The sequence below is a fragment of the Catharus ustulatus genome, chromosome 8 (assembly GCF_009819885.2).
Source record: "Catharus ustulatus isolate bCatUst1 chromosome 8, bCatUst1.pri.v2, whole genome shotgun sequence".
Lineage (NCBI taxonomy): Eukaryota > Metazoa > Chordata > Aves > Passeriformes > Turdidae > Catharus > Catharus ustulatus.
Window position 1 is genome coordinate 4,635,736 of NC_046228.1, and position 27,586 is coordinate 4,663,321.

The following is a 27,586-nucleotide window of genomic DNA, read 5'->3' on the forward strand; positions in this document are numbered from 1 at the left end:
CTGCTAAATGCCAGAAACTCTAAATTAATTTCTGCACCCTGAGAGGAGCAAAAGAGGGAATGGTGAAACCTGCACACAGTGAAACTCTCTTATTAGATCTGAAATGTTTATTTTAGGATTCCTCTATGTGAGTCTTCTCACTTCAATGAGAACAAGGTTTTATGTATATGCATATATGAGAACTGAATGAACATCAGACAAAAACCAGTCTTGGTGTGTAAAGACAACTGGAAAATCTTGCAGCCAACAGCACGTAGGAGATTTTCTTCACTTACCATTGCAACAGTTGACAGTAACAATTGACATAGATACACAATAATAGCTAGGAAAGCAGAGACCTGATCGTCTGGACAATGCAGAACTCTCAAAACAAAAACGTCTTGCACTATTGTGGAATGTTGAGTTCCTATGAAGCACAGTGAGATGACAGTCAATAATTGTAACTCACAGTTGCTAAGCCTGTATTTGCATCCTGAATATTTTTTACCATGCATTTGTGTACTGCAGTGTACAATGGCCCCAGTCTTGTCTGGATCCTCTTGAGCCTTTCTGTGTCACCATCCGAAAGTGAATTACTCATATTGAATTTGCAATGCAAATTAAGCACTGTACAAGTCTACAAAGAATAGAAAATTGTTCAAGAGTTTAAATATAATTTATTAATGCTCAACTGTACTATTACATATTTTAAATATATATTTTGAAAGATAACTTGTGTATAGTTGCAGTTTGGAGTCCAGCTGAAGTACTGGCTTGGGGAAATTGAAGTAGATTCATGTCTATATACTGACTCAAGCAGATCTATGAAGATGTTTAAGACAATACTCCCAAAAATACCTTAAACCCCCCAGCACAACAATTAGAACAACATAATAGTATTCATCAACAATGAAGGGCTAAGTGTTATGATTTATATTTTGCAGGAAAAGTTATCAACCTCCTGTTCTCCCATTGGTGAGGCCACACCTCAAGTGGTACATTCAGTGTTGGACCCTTCACTATTAACAGGACCTTGAGAGTTTCCAGAGAACTCTTTTGAGGGAGCTGGGGGTTTTTAGTGCCAAGGAAAGGATGCTCAGGGGGCTCCATCGCTGTCCACATCGCCGACTCAGAGGAGCTGGTCCCTGCTGTGCCTGCAATGACACCACCAGAGTAAATGGCTTTAAGATGAGACAGGGGACATTCAGATTAGATATCAGAGTATTTTTTCCTCACTGTTTAGGTACTTAGGTATTAGAATAGGTTCCCAGGGGGGCGGTGGAGCCACTCAGGTGCTCAGGAGGAGCTGGGTGATGTGGTTTAGGGCTTACAGTGACAGTGCTGGGCAGACAGCTGGACTGGATGATCTTGAAGGTCCCTCCCAACCCTGATGATTCCGCGATTTTAACTAGACGGTCTTTAAAGTCCCTTCCAACCCAAACCATCCTACGGCCCTATAACTTATTTCATTTGCCAGAGCACCGATCCCTCAGTGACTAGCGCACGCACCGGAGGCGCTGGGAAAGCGCAGCGCCCCTTTCCCCTTCCTTTCCCCCTGGTCCCCTCAGATGCCGCCCGTCCCCGCCTCTCCCCTCACACCCCGCGGTCTCCGCGCCCGTAGCGCTCCTTTCCCCCTCCTTTCCCTCTCCTTTCCCCTCGGTCCCCTCAGATGCCGCCTCTCCCCCCCTCTCCCCTCACGCCCCGCGGTCTCCGCGCCCGCAGCGCCCTCCGGAGGCGGCGCCGGAGCCGCGCTCTCAGCGGAGCGGCCTGGGCGGCCCCGCCCGCGCCGGGCTCCGCGCACCGCCCGCCGCCGCTCACGGCCCGGCCCGCGGCTGGCCTGCGAACGAGGAAGGAAGTAAATGCGAAAGGAACGCTGAGAGCGCGGTAACCACCGCTGCGGCGGGTCAGAAAGGCCCTGCTGTGGAACAGGCGGCGCTGCCGGCAGAACCGGGGCGCAAAGCAGCGCTAATATGGAAGATCACGGTCAGAGCGCAGCGGCTCCACGACCACCGGCGGTGCCCGCAGAGCCCTCCAGGAAGATCCTCTGAGGCGGAGTGCGCAGGCTCGGCTCGGTGCTTGCATCCCGGGAAGGCCGGCACGGAGGTGAGGCAGGGTCGTCCCGGCCGCGTCCGGCGGTTCTGGGTGACAGCGGCCGCGTGCCCGCCATGTCGCACAGCGGCGAGTCCTCGCCGGCCTCGCGGGGCCGCCGCTCGCGCCCGCCACACGCCCAGGAGGACACGGCGGAGACGGCGGGCGAGAGGCTCCGGCAGCTCAACATCGACGAGGGCGACGACAGGGAGCACAACAGGATGATCCGCAGCCAGTATCGGGAGCTCATCTCCACCGTGCAGCGTAAGGAGCTGGCGGGGGGAGCGCCGGGGCTGCGGGTGCCGTGGGGTCCGGGCTGGGCCGGGGGGACGCGGGGCTGAGGGCCGGTCCTGGCCGTGTGGGCTCCCAGGAGCTGAGGGAGCGCTCCTGGAACTCGGGCTGCCGATGCTTTGGGTTTGTGCTTCGATCGAAATTCGACTCCCAGGAAGCACTGGATCGCAAAGGCATGGATTGGTTGGAAGGGACCTTACGGGTAATCCTCGTTCCAGCCGTGACACCTTCCACTGTGCCGACTTGCTCCGAGCCATGTCCAGCCTGGCCTTGGACACTTCAAGGATGGGGCAGCTTCTCTGGGCAACCTGTGCCAGGGCCTCACCTCCTTCATGGGGAAGAATTTCTTCCTGATATCAAACATTGTCTCCTTCAGCGTGAGGCCATTCCCCTCATCCTGAGGAAAGCCCCTCGCCTGCATCCCCTGGGAGAGCGAGGTTAAGAGGGGTTTAGCTGCACTAACACACATGTGGTGCCCACGTTGGTGCAGGGGAACCATCAGCTTTAGACCTGGAGATGCAGCGAAATTAATTTTGGTGTCTGAGCTTTAGTTTGAAACTGCAGGTATCATTGTGTGCCGGGACCAGAAAATTATTCTTTGGCGTTCTAAAAAATGCTGTGTAGGTTTTAGCATCTCTCCAGACAGGTGTGTAAGTCCTTCTCCTATGTGCTGTTTTGAGTGCTTTTTCCTCACAGAAATGCGGCCGTGGTTATGTGAGTAGCACTGCCAAGTTCAGCAACAGGTGCAATTAGTTAGTTTGTGAATACTTGATAAATTTGTGCAGTTGTTTTACAAGAGGCTACAGTGCAGTTTATGGGTGATCCAGCCTGTTTATAGGAGTGACTAAGCTTACAGTTTTAGGGGCTGGTTTGTTTCTTTCATGGAAATTCTACTAATTTTCCCAAGCTGAGCCTGTTTTCCCTGTAAGATAACTGGTGAGTTATCTCCTTTATCTAGACCCATGAGCTTTTTGTTCCATTTTCTCTCCTTGGCCCAGTTGAGGAGGAGTGATGGAGCTTTGGTGGGTCCAATCAGCATCAGACAAGCACAGTGTTTCTCAGCGCTTCTATGTTTAAGTAATTCAGGATTTCCCTTTTGTCTTTCCCCACAGAAAATCGAGAGGCTATGCTGAATTCTAAAAGCAACAGACTAACAGAAGCTTTGGAAGAAGCCAATAGACTTTTTGATGGAGGTAAAACAAATTCTGTTGTCTTTAATTGATGTTTGGCCAAGCGTGAGGCGATGATGCCTTACAAAAAAAAGGGAACTAGAGTGAGGCTGAAGAGCCAAGTACTTAATCAGAATTTTTATATAACTTGAAATAGATAGGTTAAGTTGAAGGTTGGTTGAGTAAGTTGATGTGAGAAAATAAATGTCATTACAGTTTATTAACTCTCAGAAATAACTCCTTGCTTTTTTTGCTTCACTGGAGCAATGTATCTCAGTAATACACATAAAAGATATCACTGTAGAGGAGTTCATTTCACTTGGAAAGGCGGAAAACATGTTGATAAAAATGCATTTGTTGTTCAAGAGCATGTTTACTCTTCCATGGTTTGTCATTCTTTCCTTTTCTTAAATGCTAATATTATTATAAAGATTATGTAAGTGTGTTAGAGGTCATTGCAATAAAGGATTTACAAAGCACCAAAGCCAGGATAGTCCCTATGCTGAATCTGATAATTTTATTTGTGGCAATTTCATATTAATCACCACAAAATCTTTTCTGTAACAGTTTGCCGTGCACGAGAGGCTGCACTGGATGCCCAGTTCCTTGTTATAGCATCCAATATAGGAAAGGAGAAGGCCAATGAGTTACACTCAGAGATGTCAGCATTTGACTCAACAGCATTTGAAGAAGACTTGGTAAGTTCCAGGCTCTGAATTTCCCAATATTTCTAGTGGAGGGCTTGCCCTGTTTGTTACAGAGCCATAAAGCCTCAGATTGTCAGGCAGTACACTGCAGTTCTGCTGGAATTTAATGCTCTTCCTATGAATTAATTTGATAAACTTTCTGGTTCCTGTTGTTAATTGTCTTAAACTCCATATTAAGCACATGCAGTAGGGGGAAATCTGACTTAAAATGCAGACACCTCCCCCATTATTGCACTGCTACTATTTTATCACGGTTCAGTTTGTGCTCTTAAGGTCTTCTGCTCTTTTTTCAGTCACTCTTCTGTAGTTTCTCAGTAGCTAAGTAGTTTCTGTATCCTGTCCACTGGTTTCTGTGTTTTTGGATAGAGTTCTTGAGGCCCTGTGTCACTGACATGAAATGAGACTTTGGGACACTTGAATGCTTTCAGGTTGGATAGTTTGCCTCTTTGTGCTGTGACTGGGGGGAAGAGTCAGGTCAGAACAGCTTTTAAGCAGGCTGTTGGCTTTTTTGCTCCTTGAAAATGCTCCCTTATGTTAAACCAGATCAATAAGGAATCTTGAGTGTTTGCTCAAGTTTATAAAAACCAAGAAATTCTATTTAAATTTTTTCCTGGGTTAATGTGGACTGTGGATGCAGGGATAGGCCACATAAGTTCTATGATATTTGAGGGGTTGGGCTTCCTGTGAGTGTGTGGTGCTCAAAAACTGTGAGACATCTGAGCTCTGGAGTGCAATATAAGTAATGTTCTGCTGCTTCATACATCACTGAAAATGTGTTGGAATCGAAGCAGTTTTGTTTATCTATGGCTTTCATTGGTTGCTGAGCACAAGGGTGAATTTGAGTGTTTATCTGTTTTTGTGGTGTCCTCAGGGAAGTCAAAGTTCTTAGGCACTGGTATCAAATATTAATTTATGAGGCAAATACCACACTACAGTGTTTCACCATGAATGTACCTACCTCTGAGTGTTTTTGTATTGCAGCTTTTTTTTCTTTTTTAGCTGACTTTTATGGGTGTAAATCGCACAGAAGTAGAAGAAACTGATGACTCTGAGGATGGCTCAGGTGTATTTTTACCTAGTGATGCCTGGAAGACAGTAGGAGGAGAAGCACTCAAGTACTTCAGGAGAGCACCTACTTTTCACTACATGTAAGTGTCCTCAAGGAAATAGTGTGCACTGCACCTCGAGGTAATATTCTTAACTGGACAGCCTTAACTGATTCTTATCTTTGATGCCCTGGCTTGAATTGAGTTTAATGTGAAGTCACAACAGAGTGTTGACAAGGTGTGAGGCTGCCAATGTGCTGGAACAACTTTTAGGCTGGTTTTTCACAGAAACCTCTTAATGTGATGAAGTTTTATCTTTAGGTATCAGTCATCGCTTTGCACTTTCTTGAGGAGATCACTGCTCAGAATAAAGATTCCTGAGCATACAGTGTAAACCAGATTTGCATGTATGTGTTCTTTGTGTTTTGGTTAGGATGGGATCTTTCAAGTCTGAACCTCCTGTACCAAAGCAACGGATTGAGAGGCAGAAGAAAGCTAGCAGAGGAAAAGCAGAACGGGCAATGCCTGCTCAGGTTTGGAAAGTGTTATCTTTATTAACCATTTGTTCTGGCATAGTTCTTACAAATGACTTCTAAGTGTTCTAGTTTGTTTTGGGTTTTGTAATTATAAACTGTGTAGTATTTGTGACATCCCACCCTTAAGGGGAAGGGAGCACCCAAGATCCACAGATGTTTGTGCTGTGCTTATCTCCAGGAGCCAGAACAAGGACGTTTGTCCCAGAAAAGTGCTGCCCAACCTCCATATAGCTCTTTCTCCAGCTATATCCTGTTGTTTCTCACAGTGTGTGATTGCCAGCACTCCTTGGTTGTTATTGTCAACAATCCTTGGTTGCTCCACAGCCATCCAGTGGAGTTGGAGACACACACAGCAGCCCCTTTCCTTCTGAGCTTCTGCTAAAGGATTCAGACTCCATTATTAGTCTTCTTGATTTGTTTTGTGTGGATTGCAGTATTTCACTGAGTGAAAGGAAATAGGATTTATAGACCAATTTTCTGTTCAGAAATAGAGCTTACAAACTGATTTTTCAAGTTATGAGCTTTCTTGTTCTGTTGCCTGTTGCTTTGAAAGGAAACAAAAAAGAAACTACATTAGCGTGGTTTCCACTTTCCTTCAAAAAGTGTCTAAGAGGGTGTGGCATTTACACTGAAATGTGGTTAATGGCAGCTGGCTAATTAGCTGACCTAACCTCTGCTTTTGTGCTTTGTTTCCTTATTCTTTGTGTCGTTTACTGGCAGAAAAGCAAAAGTCTGGGAACACTGAGACTTACATCTGAAACTGCAAATATAATTCATGTTGTTACAGGGAAGCTGAGGCTGTGATAATGCCAAGATACAGAGGCAAATGGCTGATTATTGCCTTTTAAAAGGCAGCCTGCTCAATCCAAATAGTGAGAGAAAGGATTTGTTATAGTTTGTACTGGGAAGAAGGGGAGCTGGAGGGTTTGTGGCTTGCTTATAAGTTATCATCTTTATTAAACTCACAGATTATAGCACTGTTGAAAAGTAAGTATACACCTGTACACAGGCTCAAAACATACAAACCATGGCCTTTCAGATTGGTATTGTAAGATGGGAGTTAAAACCTAAAACTCTTCAGAGTTGTCTCATGTTTGCATAAGTGTGTTTGTTATGTTGCATATAGGGAGAAAAACTCAACTTTTATGTTACATGTTCAAAAGAGGCCCTTTGCATATTCTGGTAATTGAACACCAGTTATTTGAGGTGAATCTCTGTTTCTTTTTCCCAGTTAAAAAAAATGGAGGAGTCTCATCAAGAAGCTACAGAAAAAGAAGTAGAGAGGATCTTGGGGATACTGCAGACTCATTTTGAAAATGATCGTAAGTATGAATAAATTAAGCATTAACTGGAGAAAATGTATTTTTTCTGTCTTCTATAGTTGGGAGTGGTAAAACTGCAGGGACAATATGAGGTCAAGTCTGCAAGCAGAAATCTTTGGTGAAGCACATATACCAACTATATATTTTTTATGAGCACTAATCAGTTGCTGTTTGACTGCAAAGTAAATGTAAATCCTCTCTCCTGATTAAAGCCTGCCACTTGTAGATGGCAGTCAAACAGTCAAATATATGGATCTGTGTGGGGGAGAAGATGGAAGAAAATAATACTTTATAGAAAAATTACTTCATAGAACATTTGGTTTTGCAGGCAGCTGGGAATTTAGCATTGTAACTAAATTGAAAACCATCCCTTTAGCTTTTGGAAGGTGTACTGGCTCTCTGAAGTTTGTGTTTACATCTGTTAGCTCTGTGTATACCACCTGTTTGTTTGATTGATTTAACAAAGCCATTTTTGCATCCCCAGCTAATACACCCATTTCCTTCTTTGATTTTGTGATTGATCCGAACTCGTTCTCACGCACTGTGGAAAACATGTTTCATGTGTCCTTCCTTATCAGGGTAAGGCATGACATCTTGAAATCTATTTTACATACTAGAATTACCTAGAAATACTGACCTCTTGTTCTTCCAGCTTCAATATTGAAGAATTAGGATTTAAATATGAGGAATACTAATTTATTTTCTGCAAACAGTTTTGGATATTTTGGTAATTGAATAAAAAAGGAAACAGAATTGACTGACCTAATTTTTTATTGTATGCAACAAAACAGTAGTGATATTTTTGCAGTCAAAATGTTTTTCAAAAACTGATTCTGGCTCACATTTTAGATGTAGAAAAGTTCTCAGAAAGTATAGAAGAGTTACTGAGGCTGTAGAAAACTGTGTTAGTGCAAACTTTTATTTTTGAATCCCTGGATTTGCACTTCAAAACTATGCTTAGTCAATGCAATAAGAAAAATTAATTCTGGATAAGACAAAAACTGACTAATTCAGGTTTCATATTGAAGAGAAATGTTATTATGAAGGATTAGTTCAAGTATATTTAGAGAATAATAATGTTTTTAAGAAAGCAAAACTTTTATAATCCAACACACACTGTGCTATATGGGCTGCCTTCTTTATGCATAAGTGCTGTATTAAATTAGCTTTTTCTTATGTAGCATGCCAATGAAGATGTATGTACCTATTCATGACTATGTAATAAGTGAAAATATGAAATTTCAGTGCATTATCCTAACTGGAAAGCTTTAAGTTATGAAACTCTAAATCCCACTGTTTTTTAGGATGGTCTTGCAAAAATAAGGTTGGATGAAGATGGATTGCCAATAATAGGTAAAATACACCTTTAAAATATTCTAATTGTTTTTTGTAACAACATTACTTGTTACACATTCACAAAGGTTTAGGCATATTTTGAACTGGGGATATGCAGTGAATGTAATTGAAGGCATGAAGAGATTTAGGAGCAGCTGAAAGGATTGAGTCTTTTCAAATATCAGTGTATGGAAAAAGACCATTATGCTGATTTATACAAATTAATTCTGTTAATAGAAATCAAAGGTTATTACCTCTCAAGTTACAGTTTTGCTAATAAGTACATGAATATTGTTACACTTGGCTGAAAAAACGTATTTTTGGCTGTGAGAGCTCTCTTGTCTCAGAGTTGGGAACTGCTGCAGCTTCAGAACAGTTGGAAGGGAGATGGCCATTCTTCATATGAGGTTAGCTTTCATTCCCTTGGGATATGAGTGGGGTTAGGACTTTGGTGGGATTTTGTAAGGAATGAAATACTTGGGTCCTTCTGAAAAAAGTTCCTAAATTTCTAAGATGTGAGACTAAGGAAGTATCTCAAGCAGTGCATGGGACAGGCTGCTGATAGAGCCTAACTGGGTGGAACATGTAGGATTGATTTGATTTTTGTGGAGCTTTTGTGTTCTGGTGGAAATTACAAGTGTAAATGCTGACAATGCTGCGTTTTGATCAGAGCCTCTGAAACCCAGCGGGGGAGAGGAGGACAGCAGAGCTGGAGCACGCAACCAGGTGGTCTTAAGTCTGGACCAGAAAGAATGGCAGGTACCACAGAGAGCACTTCATGCTTTGGATCAGTTCTTTTTTATTGAAACCTCTGAGAGCTGTGCTGTTAGCTGCTCTGGGGAGGGCATGTGTTCTGTGTGTCTGCATTGGACCTCAGGGATGCCAGAACAATCACAGATCTAAGGGATGTTTGTAGCTGCAAGAAAACTCAGAATTGGGGTGGCAATTCCATCTTTGATTCCTGAAGCTTGGTCAGTCTAAGTGCTTTTCAGCTGTGCACTGACTTCACTGTTTTATACAAGGCCTAGGTAAATATGGAATCTGTTTCCTTACGTACAATACTTGTCTCTGGATTAGTTCTCCTCACTGTTTATAATAAATCTTAGACAAAAAGTAGTTTTGAGTACACATAGGACTTTTCTCCTTTGTCCCTCACTCAGAAAGTGCAGGAAAAATGTAGTAATTTGAAATAGTGCTTTAGTATCAGAAACTTTATTACTTGTTTGGTGATAATTAAATTGAAATAGTTCAGCTCTGCTGACTGACATGCTGCTGTCATCCCTAACCAGGAGATCATAGAAACATTTCAGATAAGAGAAGCCATGATTACCCCTCTTCCTCAGAGCACTGAAGAGGAAATGGAGACAGAGTAAATATTCAAGTAAGTTCTTTTCACAAATCAAACTCAGTAAGCTCCTTATGCACATGGGAGAACTTCAGGGAAACTATGTGTGACTTAAAAATGCAGAAGGACTGTAAGCAGGGTGACTGTAACATCTGGAACTGCTGTGTTCTTGTCCTCTTCATGAAACAAAATGTAATCTGGCCTTGTATGCAATAACTGGGAAAAAAGCCCTTTATTTTTGACTTTGATGGTCACTTAAGTGATGAGTTATTTTTTGGGACTTCATACTCAGAATGCAGTGTTGGAAAGAATCACAACTTAGTTTTTCTGTTTCTTTACTTCCTGACAGCTGATTTTGTTAATAAAGTAGTTCTGAAGAAGGACTTAGAGGGAACCAGGCTGTCTTCTTGTCTGCTTCCATAAAATTGTTCCAATGATAGGACTGAAGTCCTTACTGTCCCAGTTATTTGGTCAGTTCCGCATCTTAATGCATATTGTCTTACTGTTTTCTGTTTTTTTTCTTCTCTTTAGGTGCCTTAAAAAAATGCTTCAAAACATTTGTTTCAACAATTGTTTTATATGTATATGTTGTAAAATTAAATTTATTTTTTCTGAAACATCTCAATGCTTTATCTGAGCTGCTTTGTTTAGAACCATGGAATGGGTTGGAACAAGAAGGGACCTTAAATCCCATCCAGTGCCACCCTTGTCATAGTCAGGGACACCTCCCACTGTCCCAGGCTGCTCCAAGCCCCAGTGTCCAGCCTGGCCTTGGACACTTCCAGGGATCCAGGGGCAGCCAGAGCTGCTCTGGGCAACATGAGGAAGTTTAGACTTGTCACTGAGTTATTTATATATTACAGTTTGTTACTTCATACAAAGTTTACTGGCACTCATGAAAGAGTGAAAAAGAAACGCTGTCCCTTCTTTCCTCCCTTGTCTGCCCCCAGCAGCAGCAAGTGGAATTCACGTGGTTGAGCATCCCTGCTGGGATAACCTTGCTACCCTACCTGATTTTATGTGCTGCAGGAGCATTGATACTGCCCTGCTGTTTTTACTGTTCTGGAAATAAAGGTTTGAGTTTGGGAATTTTGTCTCAATTACAGATAGCAGTTCCCCCTTCATTTATTCCAAACTCCTCCTCTATTTGTTTGGTAACTTGGGCACTGGGCAGGCTCCATGGGGCCACAACATTATTTTATTAAAAGTACAATAAGTCTTATTCTGTTGTCCGAAAACGCACTGTGGAAGAGCTCAGGCTTTTTTCCATCCTTTTATCCTGCTGTATCAGCGGAGGGGGGGTACACAGGGCTCCATCCCCCCGGACGGTCTGTTAGAGCGTGTTTGTGGCGAGCAGCTGCTCAGGCCGTGCGGGGACACGGAGCGGCGGGACCGGCAGCACGGGTTCATCGCCGATCCGCCCGCGGGGGAGGCTGGGCCGGACCGGGCCGGGCCGGGCGGGGGCGCAGCGGGGCTGCCGGCGCCATGCCCGCCGCCGTGGTGGAGTACAAGGGATGGAAGGAGGGCTACACCTGCGGCTACTGCGGCGCGCCGCGGGGCAAGGTGTCCGCGGGTGAGCGGGGCCGGGGGCTGCCGGCCGGGCCGGGCCGGGCCGGGCCGGGCCGCGGTGAGGGGGGGGGGCGCCTCCGGCCGCGCCGGCGCTGCCAGCGCGAAACATGGCGGCAGCGCCGCTTCCTGTGCGCGCCGCCCGCGCGCCGCCCGCACCAAAGATGGCTTCCGGGCGGCCCGGGGGCTGACCTGAGGCGGGCGGGCACCGCGGGGATGGCGGCGGGCGGCGGCTCCCCGAGCATCGTCGAGTTCTTCGGCGGGGAGGATGGCTACCGCTGCGGCTACTGCAGGAGCGACACCGGCAACCTGTCGCACGGTGCGGGCGGGGCGGGCTGCGAGCGGGGCCGGCCGAAGAGCGGCGGCTGCGGGCGCGGGGCCGGGGAGGGCGGCGGGGCCGGGCTCGGTTCGGTTCGGTTCGGTTCGGCTCGGCTCGGCTCGGTTCGGTTCGGCTCGGTGCCGCCCGGAGCTCGGAACGGCTCCTATGGCCCCGTGCTCCCGAATGAGTGTGACAGAAACAAGCAGCAATGTTGTGTTGTTTTCCTTGTATATCTCCGGGGAGGTGCACAGGGGAACTTAGCGCTGGTGTGGCTGTGAAATAAGGTTCATTGTATCCCAGGATTTGTCTTGGCCTTTGGGTTTTGCATTTAATGTGGTTATTGTAATCAGTAATTATGATATTTAAGAACATGTCAAATACTTAACAGGCATCTATGTATAAGTGGCGGTTAGCAGCTCAGAATTGCAGTAACCACAGAATCACAGGATGGTTTGGGTTGGAAGGGACTTTAAATCCCATCCAGTTCACCCCTGCCATGGCAGGGACATCTCCCACTGTCCCCAGTGTCCAACCCCAATGTCCAACCTGGCCTTGGGCACTGCCAGGGATCCAGGGGCAGCCACAGCAAATCTGGGCACCTGTGCCAGGGCGTCACACCCTCACAGCAGGAATTTCTTCCCAAAATCCCACCCATCCCTGTGTCCTGTCCCTCCATCCCTGTGTCCTGTCCTTCCATCCCTTGTCCCCAGTCCCTCTCCAGCTCTCCTGGAGCCCTGGAAGGGGCTCTGAGCTCTCCCTGGAGCTTCTCCTGTCCAGGTGAGCACCCCCAGCTCTCCCAGCCTGTCCCGGAGCAGAGGGAGGCAGCTCTGCAGAGCTTGTTTGTTGTATTTTAAAGCCAAAGCATGGTCAGTCAAGTGTGTTGCTGTGTTCTTTATTTCAGGTATGTGGGCACATTCAATGACAGTTCAAGATTACCAGGATCTCATAGACAGAGGATGGCGAAGGTACATTGAAAAAGAAAATACAAAGCCATGTTGTCAGTTGAGATAAAAGTTAGAATCCACATTTAAAACTTAGATCTGTAGAAACACTTATATACCCATGAGTAATTGAACTTTGTCCAGTGCTCTGAGACCTATTGTAATGTGACGCTGTCAGACAGGAAATATTCAGTAATTTTAGAAGGATAATATGGTCAGCAAAGAACTGAAGAACTTGTTCTTTTGTTACTCATCATGAAATGTTTTGATGTGATTTTAATAAAAAAGCTTCTTCATTTGTTTTGGAGTATAAACAACAAAAAGTCAATGCATATTTATTACTCTTTTCAGAAGTGGAAAATATGTCTACAAACCGATCATGAATCAAACATGTTGTCCTCAATACACAATAAGGTAAGAAATTCAAAATACTCACTTCAAATATGTTCCAGCAGTTGTGTTTACTGATTGAAATACATCATGCTTGATAAGTTTATCTACTTTTAATGATACTTTGAACAGTAAATATATGCTCTTGGGCAGGGACATCAGCAGCTCTGGGATGTTTTCCTGTAAGGAACCTTGTCTGTAACCCACAAACACTGCTTCAGCAGCCCAAATAAGAGAGGCTTACACTTGTATTTTAACAATTCTAGAGATACACATAAAAACATGCCGTAAGTACAGATACTATTCAGTAGAAGACAAAGTAATTTCATTATCTCAAAAACATTGATAAAACATTTGACCACTCAATATAGGGACACTTAAGAAATAAATAAAAATATGAATGTAATTTTTATAAGTGGTTCCTTAACCTTTTTTTTCCTGAAAACATCTTTCACAGAATAAATGTTTCTTTTTTTTTTCTCTTTTTTAGGTGCCGGGCTTTGCGTTTTCAGGCCTCCAAGTCCCACAAGAAGGTTCTGAAGAAAATGTTGAAATTTCTTTCCAAAGGAGAAGTTTCAAAAGCAGCGAGTGAAGGTAAGAAACACTGGTGTGTGGAAGGAGGATTTAAATACCTGTTTGAGTGGTCAGATGGCAAATGGGTTTTGAATTCTGTGTTGAGACCCCTGGCTGGGCTTGGGCACTTCAGTAGCCCAGAAGCCGAATGGTTCAGGTACTTGGGTTATTGAAGAAAATGTTTCCTTACTTTTTCCATAGACCAGCTTATTTTCCTGGCCATGTCCTCACTTTCTAGCAGGGTGCTGTAGAGAATTAGATGCTGTTTTTATAACAGATAATCTGGAGAGGACTAACTAGAGCAGCTGGTGGCAGAGAAAAGGAAGAGCAAACAAAAAGGGTTTTTCCACGTGTTTGAACAGTCACCTTCCATTTATCCAGCACCAAACCCAGAAATTCTTCCTGGTGGTGAAACTTTTGTTGGTTCTGAATCATTGTAATTTGCCCCTTTTGTGTTGTGATATGCTAGGTTTGTTTGTTGTTGTTTATTTGAAGTTATGGCTTGAAATAGTTGACTGTCCAATTTTAGTGGAGAAAATAAAACTTCTCATAAATGAGTTGTAGTTCATAATTCAGGGTGATAAAAGAAACTTTGTTTTCAGACTGTTGCAACAGTCAGCTTTATCTGTTGGAAAACACCTGTAAAATTGGAAACTAGTTAAATTAGTGTTAATTTTAATTGTGAAAAGTGTTAGCTGTGGTTGTACAGAGAGAAACTCACGCAGGTTTTAATTGACAGAAGAGCCGATGGATTCCCATATAGAGGATGTGGCCACGTGTGATTTTCCATACAAAAGTGAGTCTCAGGTCACTCAGTCTGAACTGACTCCCTTGGCTGTGGATCAAGCTGAGAGGGTGGAGAATGAAGATAAGGACTCAGGAGAGACAAAAGAAGAGGGGAATGTGCAGAAGGTGGAATCAGATTCTGTTCAGATCTGTACAGACAAAGACACACCAGTCCCTGCAGAACCGTCACATTCAGCTAAAGCTGCTCATGCACCACCTAAGCCAGGTAATTTCTGGTAATAATTGCAATATGCTGTCATCATTTTACATTTTCTTGAAATCCCTTCTTTTTATCTTGCTTAGTAAATTAATAATTTTTTATTTTATTCCCTGTGCTCCTCCTAATTTATGGAATTACTGTGTAAAAATTGAGAGGTGCTGGGTGTTACTTGTATTACTGTCATTTATATTTTGGTACATTAAAAAGTTATATTAATCTTCTTATCCTCACCTTAAGTAAGATTGAATCTCTAGGATCTGAAACTAAAGAGGGGTTATTCAGATTAGAAATTTTTTATGATGAGGGTGGGGAGGCCCTGTCACAGGGTGCCCAGAGAAGCTGGGGCTGCCCCATCCCTGAAGTGTCCAAGGCCAGGTTTGGAGCAGCCTGGGACAGTGGAAGATGTCCTTTTAAAGGTCTCTTCCAACCCAAACCATTGTGTGATTCTGCCTTCTCTTGGGATGTGGGGGATTTCTGCAAGGAAGATGGTAAGGGGTGGGTGGATTATTGCCAGAATAATTTATTTAAGGTCGAATTGCTGACAGACATTTTATGGCCCAGAGGCTACAGGTAAGGCAGCCTTGTCTTACAGATCATGTTTCCCATTTTGTGTAGTCTGTTCTGGCAAATAAAGGGAATTTCCTTAATTTTGGTTTATTGGTACATGGTAGGGAAAATCCTAGTGGAAACTTGTGGCTTTTTCTGGCTGTTGGGACATCCTGCTAATTCCTGATTTTATTCACCTGTTGCACATTTTGCCAGTGTTTAGGAGAGCAAAGTACTTTTGTCTCTCTCTATGGCATGGCTGATTTCAAGTGAAATAATGTTTTTTCCTTAATAACCACTCATCCCTATTGGGTCTGATTTTCATGAGTTAATAAGCAATTTTTGCATCTAAATAAAAGGAAAATTTTTAAAAATGCTTGATCAGAGAATCAGAAGTGTTGCATAGAAATATTACAGATTTTTTAAAACTGTATTTTATATTTTGATCTTATATAAACCTTTATAGCCTTATATAGTTTATTGTTTAAATTGTGCAGATTTTCAAAGCTTTCTTATTTTAAATAATACATTAAAAACTTTGGTCTATGTGAATTTAGTATTGGAAAGAAATGAAATGGCTGTTGACAGCAGATGGCAGACTTGCTTTAAGAATGGGACTGAAAAAACCTGCCACTGCTTTGGAAAAGGTGAGGTAAGGTCTTCAGTTAGGTTAAGAATAGCTTTGAGTCAAACTGTAGGCACTGGAAATGTAGATAAGTAACATTGTAATGCAGTTCAGAAAAAAAAATAGTTTTACAGAGCAGAAATATTCATTAGTGTGCTTCTTTCTGGTGTTTTTAAAGATAGAAGTGAATAATAAGTGCATCAGAAAGCTTATTTAATTTTTTTTTTTAATGCTAGCTGGTGTCACAGGTCAAATTTAGTTTAAAATTTTCCAGATAGAAAGATGTTTAGTTTTCATCTTGGAAAATGTAGACTTAGTCAGTAATAAGATTGTTTAATTGCATTTTTATTCTTTTATAAACAAAACAGGTCATTGTCCTGTGGGAATAATGGTCTGTTTCTGCACAGTTTCAGATAGAGAAGAAGGTTTGCTTATATCTCTGTAGGCACAGTCACTGCTTTGAGAAGTTTTTCCTGCTAATTTACAGCTTACAGAAGATAGGAGACACGAAACAGATCCCCACACAGATGAAGTTCTCATTCTTCAAATACATCATGAGAGTTTTAAATAAACTCTTCCTCTGGCTTGTTTGCCTGAGGACAGGTCACACAGTGTCTGTAATTCCCTCATGTCTTTGGATTTGTGTTGGTTTACAACTTGCAGTTCTGGTGTTAGCAAGACACAAATGGATCAAGGTGGGAAATGGTGCCTAGGACTGACTTCTCTTTTTAGCAAATACCATTTCACAAATAGAATTCTATAAATGGCAGATCTGTTAAAGAGAGTGGTAAACTGCAAAAAGTGAATTTATTAATTAAAACAAACAATCTGAAGATCATTTTAAGCAAAGATGCAAACTTCTGTGGCCTTTTACTCTTTCATTACATGACCATAGTAGCATTGGCAGCATTTCTACATCCTGCCTATGGATTCCAGGTGGGAAAAAAGAAATGCTTTATTTTGGGGTGTGTGTCTTTACATGGGCTTTGAATGCAGAACAACTCTCTGTGATTTTTGTGGTTGTATTTTTGTCCTTCAGTATTTCTAGTTTTTAAATACACCCTTGGCTTTGGGGTCAAGGTGGATTCAGATTAGAGTGCTGCAGTAAATAGCTGTGAAGAATCACTGCATTAGCTGACATCAGGTGTTGGTGGCTGTAAATCTGAAAGGCCATGCTGAGTTCAGAGCACAGTCTGCAGTAAATGGTGATTTCAGCCATTTCTTCCCAGGGATGGGGTGAGAGCTGCTGGTTTGTTTGTTGTCACCTGTGGTGTTTAACTCTGCCTGTGCCCTTGTAGGGAAAGGGGCTGACCTGAGCAAGCCCCTGTGTCGGAAAGCAAAGGACATAAGGAAAGAGAGAAAACTCCAGAAGCTCCTGCAGAACCAGATGGGCACAGCAGAAGGCTCTCAACTTCAAGGAGATCAAGCTTTCCTCTTGCAAAACTCTAAATCTAAAACAAACCAGCCTAAAAACATTGAAGACTTTGTTTCTGTCCCTCTGCCTGATGATGCACGACACAAATTAGAGGTAATGTCCTGCTCACTGTTGTTGGAGGCAGATGAAGGAAAGGTCTAATTTAGGAGTTTTTCAAAAGCTTATGGCTTTATGGAGTAGTTGTGGCTTAAATCTTGAGATATATGTGGCACTGAATGATATATATTTATATATAGATAGATATGCATCATAGGGGTGTGTATATATATATATATATATAATATTTACATAAATTGCACATCTATGGTGCAGCTTTTAACCACAGGAGGGTACTCTTGCACTGCAGTCAATCCTAGCAGATGCCAGTCCAGTTACTAAAATAACTTGCAAATTAATTTCATACAGTGTGACTTGAAAATGAAAAACTTTGAATTAATCGAGTGTTAAATTAAGAGAGAAATTCACTATTTAGGTCTGCAGTATATAAATACTTAAACTACGTAAGCTAATGAAACTTGACAGGGAAGCAGTAACTTCAGGAAATTAATCAGATTAAAAGATAGTTGGTCTTTACACACATCATTGGTGTGTGTTGATGTCTTTGAAAGCTGTAAAAATGAGAGTAAAAAAGTTTGCTTAATACACTGATGGCCACTGCCTCTACTAGAGACAATAATCTGGAAGACTTTTGGACTTTTTAACATTTATTAATCATAAAACCATTTTTCTTGTTATTTTTTCCATAAACTGGAAAACTAACTGGATGTTTTCCTGATCATTTTCAATGATGGGACTGGAAATGAAAATATTTTCTGACTAGAGGCCACAAAATTGATCCATCTCCCTGACTCCTTCAGGTTTCCTGAGGAGCTGTGTAGCAGAAGCATGATGGCTTTGTCTGAGCATCTTCATTTAGAAGATCCAGGGAGAATTAGAAGGATTTAAAAAAATTTGCTCATTGTGCAAATAAAACCATTCTGAAAATTACATAGTTTTTGAAATTAATATGACCTTAAATATTTTTTTAAAAGACATGCACTGCTGCCTATGTGGTAGCATTCTTTTGCTTAGGGAGCAGTCATTTTTACTAAGAAGAATGTTTAATTTATAAGGTTTTTTTAATTATTTTTGTATGTTTAATAGTGATATTGTGAAGACTGGTAACTCCTTATTATGGTTAACTTTTGAGTATGGAAACACTGCTTCATCCTCCTTTTTCAATTTCAAAAATATCTGGAAATCCCCTTGGGATTTTTATTGCCATAAAAATGTGGGTTTTTTTGGATGAAGAGCAGAGATTTGAGTCTTCCAAGCCTTTCAAGCTATTTTTCAGTGTTGTATGAGACTATGAGAGAATATTTAAGTAGCACAGAAAATCTCTTTAAAATGATGATCTGCATACCATTTGTTGGTGTTATTTCCTGAAAAATGTGTAGTTCTTCTCTACTAGGTAATTTTAGTTAATTTTTATTTGTAAAACTTCTGTGTTATTCAGTGTAAATACAAAAACCTTCAGTAGAATAAATTGAGCTGGAGAATTGGCTAATAGTTAATTTGTGGTGGCTCTTGTGCAGGAGGGTAAATTTTCTGTCTGTTGTGATGTTTGTGTTATGTATAAATGTATAGTTATTGCATGATATTTTAATAATAAATGTGTTTAACTTCTTCTGAAGGTGAGGGTGGTGAGATCATCTCCACCAAGTTCACAGTTCAAAGCCACATTTCAGGAGTCTTACCAGGTCTATAAACGTTACCAGATGGTCATTCACAAGGACCCACCTGACAAACCAACCATAAGTCAGGTCAGAAGGGCAAATTTCATTTTATGCAAAGCTTCCCCTCCATTTCTTGTGTCCTGTTTCTAGGAGAAACAAGTGGATTTTATATCCATTGTATATTCAGGAGCCTGTAAAATACTGTATCCAATAAAATCAACATCCTGAAAGTGCAAACTCTTGATACCTCTGAGGATGCTACAGATATTTGGTTTTAGTTACAGGCAGAAAAGTTATGGATGCTACAAGGGGATGCTGTTGGGTAAGAAATGGAGAGGGTGAGGCTCTTGGAGATGGAGATGGGCCTTAAAAATACAAATCTCATAAAAATTAAATCCAGCTGGACACTCAGCCTGGTAACTGTTCTCCTTAGCTTTGGGTTGAATGTTTCCATAAGAAGGATACAATGATCAGGGGCAACATGTGAGCAAAAGTTTATCACACAAATTGTTGTTGTAAGAGTGAACTGTCAGCTGTGTTCCATCTCTATCCTCTAAGGAAAAAAAGATATCATGAGTTTGGAGGGACAGTATAGGTAGCAAGAACAAGTAATTGTTGAACCAGGGCAATCAGTGAACAATGTGCCCTTAAAAATAAAACATTTTAAGAAGTCCTTGAGACTGTGCAATAAAACTAAAAATTGTAATTGGTTTGTTAGATATCAATAAAAATAGGAAATTGTCTTATTATTATGTTTAAGATGGAAAACTGACTTCAGAGGCTTTGAAGTGGATAGGAGGAGATCTTTCACTAGCCTGACCTTCAGAAGCAGATTATCTGGTGATATGCACTCAAAACAGAATGCTTGTATTTCCCTTGCTCTGAAGGTGAGGTTAGTACCTGTCTCCTTTGAGGACCCCCAGTTCAAATCATCCTTCAACCAATCTGCCACTTTATTTGCCAAGTATCAGATGTCTGTACACAAGGACACACCTTCTGACTGTGGGGAGAATGAGGTACAGTTCACTGCATGCACCTTTCTGAAAACAGCTTCTTCAAATGCACAAATGAATGGTGGGAAATGCTGTCTCTTAAAGCTGATCTGTATTAAATTTTAAATTATTGAAATTGCCATTTATGAGGTTTTTTGATGGCAAAATCTTCTTCTGCCTTGAAGTTATTTGGTACCTTTTTGATGTTTCTCCCTAAATTTTTGTGTTCTCCCTTAATGTAACAGGTGAAGGCTTTAAAAATCTCAGTTTTATTCCCATTCCATTGCTAAGCACACTGCTAAACTGGAACTGACCTTTACAGTTGGAATAGTGCAAAAATGTCTCAGCTGATCCTCTGAGGCTTGATGAGAATATGTTGCATATGGATAAACCCTGCTCTTAAAAGGGTGTTTACAGAAGATTATCCTAATCTAATAAATTAAAAGTAATTAAAAATACTCGTGGGGTTCTGAACAAGCAGCAGTTCTTCATTTCTCTGGCAGGTGGCACAACTTCCTCATTGGCAGAATTAATGAAAATGCCACCTCAGCTCTCTCATTTCCATCTACTGCAGATGTGCAGCTTTACTATTGGCCAGCTAGTCAGGATTTTCTGTTCCTGAGAGTGAACTACCTGCAGAAGGGAAACCTTGTAAACAGGGGCTGTTTTCCAGGTAGAATTGTAAAACCACATCATAATTTTTGGCTTTAGTTCAAAAGGGTGTAAGGAGAGCTTTTTTTTTTTGTGAGATGTCTGTAATGCTACTCTGGAAAGCCATAAAATCCATTTCACTTTGTTTAGTGAAATAATAGATCTCATAACAGTAAGTAGTAGTACTTGCCCTTTTTATAATTGCTGGTATAAGTGGATTTAATTAAAATAATGTAAAAATTGGAGGCATGCCAAGAGAACCTGAGCTATTTACTAGATTTGTAGCAAGCATTACCTGGTCAGATTAGAGATTTGATTTTTCTGCTGTGATGGAAGTATTCAGCCTAGAAAGGTGTGTTAGGGACAGTCAGGTTTCCACCACCTGAAGGTGTAAAGGCTGTGCTGGGAATTGCTGTTGGATAGGAAGGAAATGGATTTCTACTAACAGTGTAACAGATTTTTATCCTCTTTTTCCTTGTTACTTACCATAAAGGTTTCCATACTTTGCTTTTATCTCCCCTCTTTGGCCTGATGTTTGTGCAGTCTTAAATAATTCCAGGAGAAGCATAAAACCTTCTCTGAAGCATCTACTGAATGTGTGATGCTGATGGGTTTGAATTCAGGTTCTTTTTCATCCTTGGTAAATCATATTTTGTGTCCATGAGACTGCCTGGCCAAGAAAGTTTTTTTATTCACAATTAGGAGATAATGCTCTCACTCGAATCAACATTTTGTATTTGATCTCTGCAGGAAGTAAGCTGAAGAATGTTTTACACAAAAATGTATTTTCATGTAGTTTAGAAGCCTTTTTGGTTTTAATATTGAATTTGTGTGGGAAGAGAGTTATCTGAGTCACTTTTAAAGTATCAAGTTTTAGGGTAAAATTGATCCAAGTTGTTAAGAGAAGGGGTAGAAAATGCTACTTGTAAGACCTCAAAACTTTTTCTGCTTCTTTTTTTTCAGACTTTTTAATATATCATACAGACATTATGGAACCAGGGAGTTTTTGAAGCAAAGGGAATAAAATTCTGTCCTATACACTTTTTATCAGGGTAGTAAGAAATCTGCTTTGCTTTAAACTGGCAAATATCCAGGATTTTTTCACTTTTAATTTGTGCAAACTACTCTGTGAGGTTGTTGAAGTTTTTTTTCAGGGAGAGTCCTGTACCCTTTTGTGTTTGGAAAGTTTCTAGTTTAGGAAGAGTTGTTAGTTTTATATTTGGCTGAACATTTCATATTTAGAAACCTACTTGTATTTAAATTTAGAATCCAACAAAGATTGTTATGGGACATATCAACAACTTCTTTTGGGAATATATTCCTAAATTGTTGGCATTACAACATACTATCTGTTGCTAGATTAGTTTAATATTAACCTTATATTAAAAGGCAATTCTAAGAGTCAATGTAGAATTTTGGTGGTTATTTGAGAAAAACACTAATGGGAAAAACTATAAAAATGTTCACAATAATAACAAAAATATGTGAACAATGAAGCTGATTATTGCTCAGGGAGTGTGGAGAAGGCCTTTTTACACCTCAGTAATAAATACAGAGGTTTTTCAGGGCAGAGAGTTGTGGAACTGAAATTCTGGGCACTCTCTGGTTAATGCCAATTTAAGACCAGTGATAATTGGTGTTTTGGTGCCCTTCATGATGCTGAGTCTTTTTTTAATTTTGCCTTTTCCTCCTTTCCTTCTTCTACTTCCTGGCTGAAGACTGCACAGCACTAATTGCAGTGTATTCATTAAAATAATTGGAGATTTTGCTGGGGAGAATCCTGCAACACATTTTGGTGGTGCAATATTGATTCCTGAGTGAGGCAGTGCCTTCTGTTTGTTCTAATAAAAAGCAAGGTGGAAATTTCATTGTGAAATCAACTTTTCCCAACTTCCAGACTTGTGATGAAACTTTCCTTTCTATGGAAGCATCACCACAATCTTCTGTTCCTCTTTCACTGGCAAGGAGAGAAATTGGGTAAGGTAGAAATATATTGTCTCTCTGCCAAATATGTTACTATTCTAGGAACAGTTTGAAGTGTTTCCTTGCTCCTGGAATTAAAACCAGTTTAGCTTGCAAGAGAAAAAAATTCAAATTGGTTTTTATCTTGGCATAAAAGCCTCAACTATTTTCTGTATAGTCTTTTAAAATACTCATTATGCCATTTTTTTCTTAGTTTGTCTGGTATAGGTTGAATTTACCCTGAAAATCTTCTCACCCCTCTCAAGAACTTCCTGCAGGAATTCAGCTTCAACACTGACCTGGTTGTCTCTGTGCTTTGGATTGGAGTAAATTCCTGATATTACACAAACTTGTTGGCACTTAAGACTGTTTATGTCAGCATGTTTGTATTGTATGGAATTGGGGTCCAGACAATCTTCTTATTGAATGTTTCTTTACAATACTTGCTCTTGAATAGTGCTGAGGAAGAGTTGATTTTTCAGTTTTCCTCTGTGGTAGCACAAAACTTTATTCATCTACTGTGTAAATGCATGGGCTTCCACTTTTTGAGGAATATATGTATTCTTATTATAGTTTCTGGAAAAAATGAGATGAGTTAGGGGGAACCTGAACAGATGGTGAAGTTAAAGTGTAAATAGCTAGGAAAGAGTTAAGATGAAATAATGGAAATTAGGAAGATAGGTGTATCCTTGCCTATTGGAGAAGTGTATCCAAGGCTGCTCTTGAATTAACCAAGTTCCTGAGGTGCTCATTTTTGGAAGCTATTGAAACAATCTGAAACAATTCCCATTCTTTGCACTTTTTATGAAAATGCTTTATGTGGGTCTTTACCTCAGGTCCAAGATGATGGTCACCATATCCCATTCCCAGTATAACAGAGCTGTTATTCAGTGGCTTTTTTGATTTTGTTGTTTTCTTGTTTGCTGGGTTGTTTTTGAAGTAGTGGAAGATGTAATCATGCTTAGCATGAGGAGCTGTGTCTGGAACATACAAACCCCCCACAAATGTAATCAATAAATCAAGGATTTATTTGTTTGGGTTATTTCCTGGCTTAGTGGTGATTATATTTATTTTGTGAAATAGCTCAAGCTATAAGGAAAAGAAATTGAAATCATGAAAGTTTAGAAGAACTGAGAAATGGAGACCTCTGATGAACAGAGAGATGAGAGTAGGCTGAGCATCCCTATATTGAAAAAACCTTGGTTACCTTTAGCATCAGTCAAAGATCAGTTGGAGCATAAATTGTGGATCTGATCAGCCTATGAAGAGTAAAATAATTATGCAAACAAATCATGTGGGTGAGGGTTTGTCCACCTTCTTTTTTTCCATTTTTCATAAGGAAAATAATAAATGCTAATACAGCTTTGTGGTAATAATTCATGCATGGAGAAATAGATAAATATGGATTTGGAGTCTATTTTAAAAATGGAATAACTTTTATTAGCCTTTGGTTATATTTCTGGGACAAAATGTGTAGATTAATATACAGAAGGATGATCTGAGAATAAGAAGAATGAACTTGTGTTTTATATAATCCCAAGATTTGGCTCTTTGGATGATCCAATTTCACTGGATTTTTGGAAGCTGTGTATTGGCTTTTCTGTGCTTTGCTAAGAGCAGTCTACAGATGTTCCAACTCTTGCTCAGCACCAAAAATCTCTGGTTTTGGGTAAGAAATGCAGGCAGAACCTTGCAGAATACAAATCACCTGGAAGATGCTGTGATCCAGCTCTAGCCCAGCTTCAGGATGATTTATAAAATACCTGGAGATTTCAGAACATTTTGCCACCTGAATCTCCTGTGTTTCAGATAAAATGATAGGTACAAGTGTGGAACTGTGGAGGTCTGGATCAAAGATTTTAGGTGACACAAATACAGTCAAAACATTTTTTGTCCTTTTCATGCCAAGAAGGAAAGTTTTTGATCCTGATGAAATAATCAATGGCTAATTTGGATAGAATAGAAGGGTGTCTTTAGTGGTTTTTAATGAAGTATCATCTCATCAGAGAAGTCACATTTCTGCCCCTGTGTCAGAACCCTCAAATATTTTTACAGGTCTTTGTCTTTAGGAATCACAACTGAAATGTAACTGAGACAAGCTATGTGGCAGCTACACCAGCTAAAAACATTTCCATAAAAGATCATAAAAATTGGACAGTAGTTTCCAGAGAGAGCAAGAGTGAGCAGTTTATTGATGTTTAGAGCTCCTGAAGCAAACGTTTTATTTCACTTTTCACAAGGGTTTCATAATGACAAACTTGTAGAAAAACAGTATCTGTCTGTTCCCTCTGTGAAAGTAGCTGGACTCTCTCTTTGCTTTGTGCTTAGCTAAATATTTGTCTTGGAAGAAAAGAATTTCAGGACACACAAAAGATACACTGTTTGAAAAGGTGCAAAAAATTACTGAAATACGTAGAGTGAGGTTTTTCTTTCACCCCCTTTCCTTTTTCTTTTTTGTTTTTTAATTGCTTCTCAGGAATCCACTTGAACTAACAGAGAAAACTGAGTGAGCAGTCTGAGAAATGCCAAGGAGGACTTTCTGAGCTGCTATCAGCAGCCAGTTGCAAACTTTGAGGTCTCTCTAACCTACTTTCCTCTCTCATACTCCAGTGAGAGAATGCCTAAAAATCAATAGCCTTTGTGGTTATTTTTAACCTTCTATACATTTTTATACAGCTCCTGGAAGCCGTGGCAGAGCATCTCACTGCAGTGAACTTGGATTTCACATCCTGCTAGCTCTGACTTCAAGACTTTGAATTATTATTTCTGTATCAGCCTAATGCCTTTTGTGTGGCCCTCAGGACTGCAGTGCTGTGGATTCATGGATTTGATCATGAAATTCCTCTAAAAGCAGAAGAATTTAGGCATCCAGATAATTAAATGACTTGTCCACAGTCATATTATTTTAGCTCAGATTCTTTTTGCATCTCAGTTTATCTCATTCTTCCTCATTTTTTCCATTGCATTTTCTACATAAATCCATATAAAATTAAATAATCTTTAAACCTCCAGTATACTGAGAGGAAGTTTCTTCTGAGCAATAAAGTCACTGTGACTTTTGTCACTCCTTAAAGGAACAGGAATTGTAACTGCAGTGTGTCAGCAATAATTTCATTAGTCCCATTCTTGCACTGAAAAACTACATTTGAGACATGCATTTGAACTTTAAATCTCTCTTTCCTTTGGAAACTTTAAATCCTTCTTCCTCTGTTTGGAAGGCTTTCTTCACTTTCAAATCTGTGGATATTTCTGAAATGCTATTCTTTCTGTATTTTTGTAAGCAATTGTTGAAAATGCTGAATTGAGCCAGCCCTGGGATCAGTCTTTGATTCCTCTGCTGAACTCTATTTCATTGCCAGTTCAAGGGTGGTTTGGACCAACTTTTCCTGTAAAAATGTTACATTTTGTTCCATTTTCCTGATTTCTACAGAAAGTTAAAAAAATTAGTTCATTTTTCAGCTCAATTTCAATTTATTTTCCTAGATAGCTTGTTTTTATTGTTTGGTTGGTTGTTTTCTTTTCCATGGGAGAGGGTTGTTAGCAGCTTCTCCTCAGCTTGCTGAAGCACTGACTTATTTTTACTTTTTCACTGCACAACTTTATGGTTAAGACTGATTCTAATCTGTTTTGGGTAAGGAAGACTATTTTAATTAAAATGTGGCAGTATGGAAGTGATACACTGGATTTGAAGGTTTTATGACTTGCCATCATTATTTTGTAGTTTATTTATGAGCCTGGCACCTCTGTGAAAAACAAAGCAAAAAAACCTCTTCACCACAATCCTTGGTTTATTTTATTTCCAATTCAATTTTATAATCCAATTCAGACATTGAATTTTGAAAAAACTAAAAGAAGGAAGGCCCAAATCCCATATCCATATATCACACTTGTGTGTCCCAAGAAAAAGGGGATGCACTCAGCTTTCCTTGACAGAGAATTGCAAATATGAACAAACTCTTAATACTGCCAAAGGGGAGATGATAAATGAATGCTTTTTGTGGAATATCTCAGATAATTGTGCAGCTCCTGCTGATGACACCTGGGAGGTTTCCTGAGGAGGACATGGTGTCCTCCTGTGACGCCAGGAACCTTCCCTTGCACAAATCCCAGATGAGCTGCCAGGTGAAACCCACTCCAGTTTACCCCTGAATCTCCTTTCCCTGTGTAAAAGGGAGCAGGTGTTAATATTCTGCTTTATGATTTTTTTTTAGAGCTGTGCACGTGCTCTTACTCCAGCAAGAAGCTCTGGGTTGAACCCAACCCAACCTTTTTCTGCCTTTTTTTCTCCCTTTCATTTCATTCTCAGTGATGTGTTTGTTCTCTTAGATTTATTAATTATGTTTAAGCTTACTCCCTGTTGTTGAGATGATTCTTTTTGGCAGCTGTAATTAGTTTGCACCGAAGTAAAAATGTTGTGGATTTTTTTATATATTCTAGGGCTTTTAAAAGTTTATGTAAATAGCTTGGAAATTAAAATTAAAAAAGCATGGCTTTGTGAAAGGAATTTGAATTGTCTTGTGTGGCATACTGAGTTATTTTACATACAACATCAGCTTTTGGCTGTATTTCTTCATGGTTTATTGAATAATTTTTAATTGTCTTCATAATAATCTTGCAGTGTTAGATGACTTTGCTAATTTAGAAACTGAATTTAATGTTTTCTTATTTTTTATGTAAATGTATAGACTAATTTAAGAAAATTATCTACCCTCTGAACTTTACCAGGTATCATCAGGTGAAATAATTTATAACAAGCCTTGTGGTGGTTTTTTCCTTTGAAATTGTGATAGAAATTCAGGTGCAGTTCAGAATTTTTTCCTAGCAGCTGTAACAGCAGGAGTTGTGCTTAGGTACACTTAAAAATCCTCCTGCACCCTCAGAGCCAAGGGATTGGGCAGCAGGGCCTGGGGAATTGATAAAACTATTTAAAAAGTGTTGTGGGCTCAGTTTTCTCACCATAGGGTTTAGTTTGCACTGTAAAACTAAAGTTACAGATTAGGAACTATTGGAGGTCTTCTGACATGAAAACTAATAACATGAATTATTT

General features: G+C 40.5%; 2 protein-coding genes across 6 annotated transcripts in view; both read left to right on the forward strand.

Annotated features, from left to right (window-relative positions):
* Positions 1-1,771: 1,771 nt before the first annotated feature.
* On the forward strand, positions 1,772-10,443 carry NSMCE4A (NSE4 homolog A, SMC5-SMC6 complex component). Of its 2 annotated transcripts, XM_033066652.1 has the most exons (11): positions 1,772-2,331; positions 3,471-3,551; positions 4,095-4,225; positions 5,234-5,382; positions 5,714-5,813; positions 7,048-7,138; positions 7,623-7,717; positions 8,443-8,491; positions 9,144-9,232; positions 9,763-9,854; positions 10,350-10,443. In XM_033066652.1, exons 1-10 carry the CDS (start codon positions 2,145-2,147, stop codon positions 9,844-9,846), a joined length of 1,056 nt encoding a protein of 351 aa, XP_032922543.1. In that variant the 5' UTR covers positions 1,772-2,144; the 3' UTR covers positions 9,847-9,854; positions 10,350-10,443. The 2 variants fall into 2 exon arrangements, with proteins under 2 accessions (XP_032922543.1, XP_032922542.1); XM_033066651.2 differs by having other exon boundaries at positions 9,763-10,443.
* An 838-nt stretch (positions 10,444-11,281) lies between these two features.
* The window catches only part of ATE1 (arginyltransferase 1), a 69,610-nt gene continuing 53,305 nt past the window's right edge, over positions 11,282-27,586 (forward strand). The window contains exons 1-7 of one of the 4 annotated variants that reach the window (XM_033066164.2): positions 11,282-11,391; positions 12,605-12,668; positions 12,996-13,058; positions 13,525-13,628; positions 14,347-14,619; positions 17,083-17,312; positions 19,822-19,950. In XM_033066164.2, the coding sequence (XP_032922055.1) occupies positions 11,304-11,391; positions 12,605-12,668; positions 12,996-13,058; positions 13,525-13,628; positions 14,347-14,619; positions 17,083-17,312; positions 19,822-19,950 (951 nt within the window). In that variant the 5' untranslated portion in view covers positions 11,282-11,303. Of the gene's footprint in view, positions 11,392-11,548; positions 11,704-12,604; positions 12,669-12,995; positions 13,059-13,524; positions 13,629-14,346; positions 14,620-17,082; positions 17,313-18,892; positions 19,022-19,821; positions 19,951-27,586 lie in introns of those variants that run through there. The other 3 variants (XM_033066163.2, XM_033066160.2, XM_033066161.2) reach the window with 3 other exon arrangements.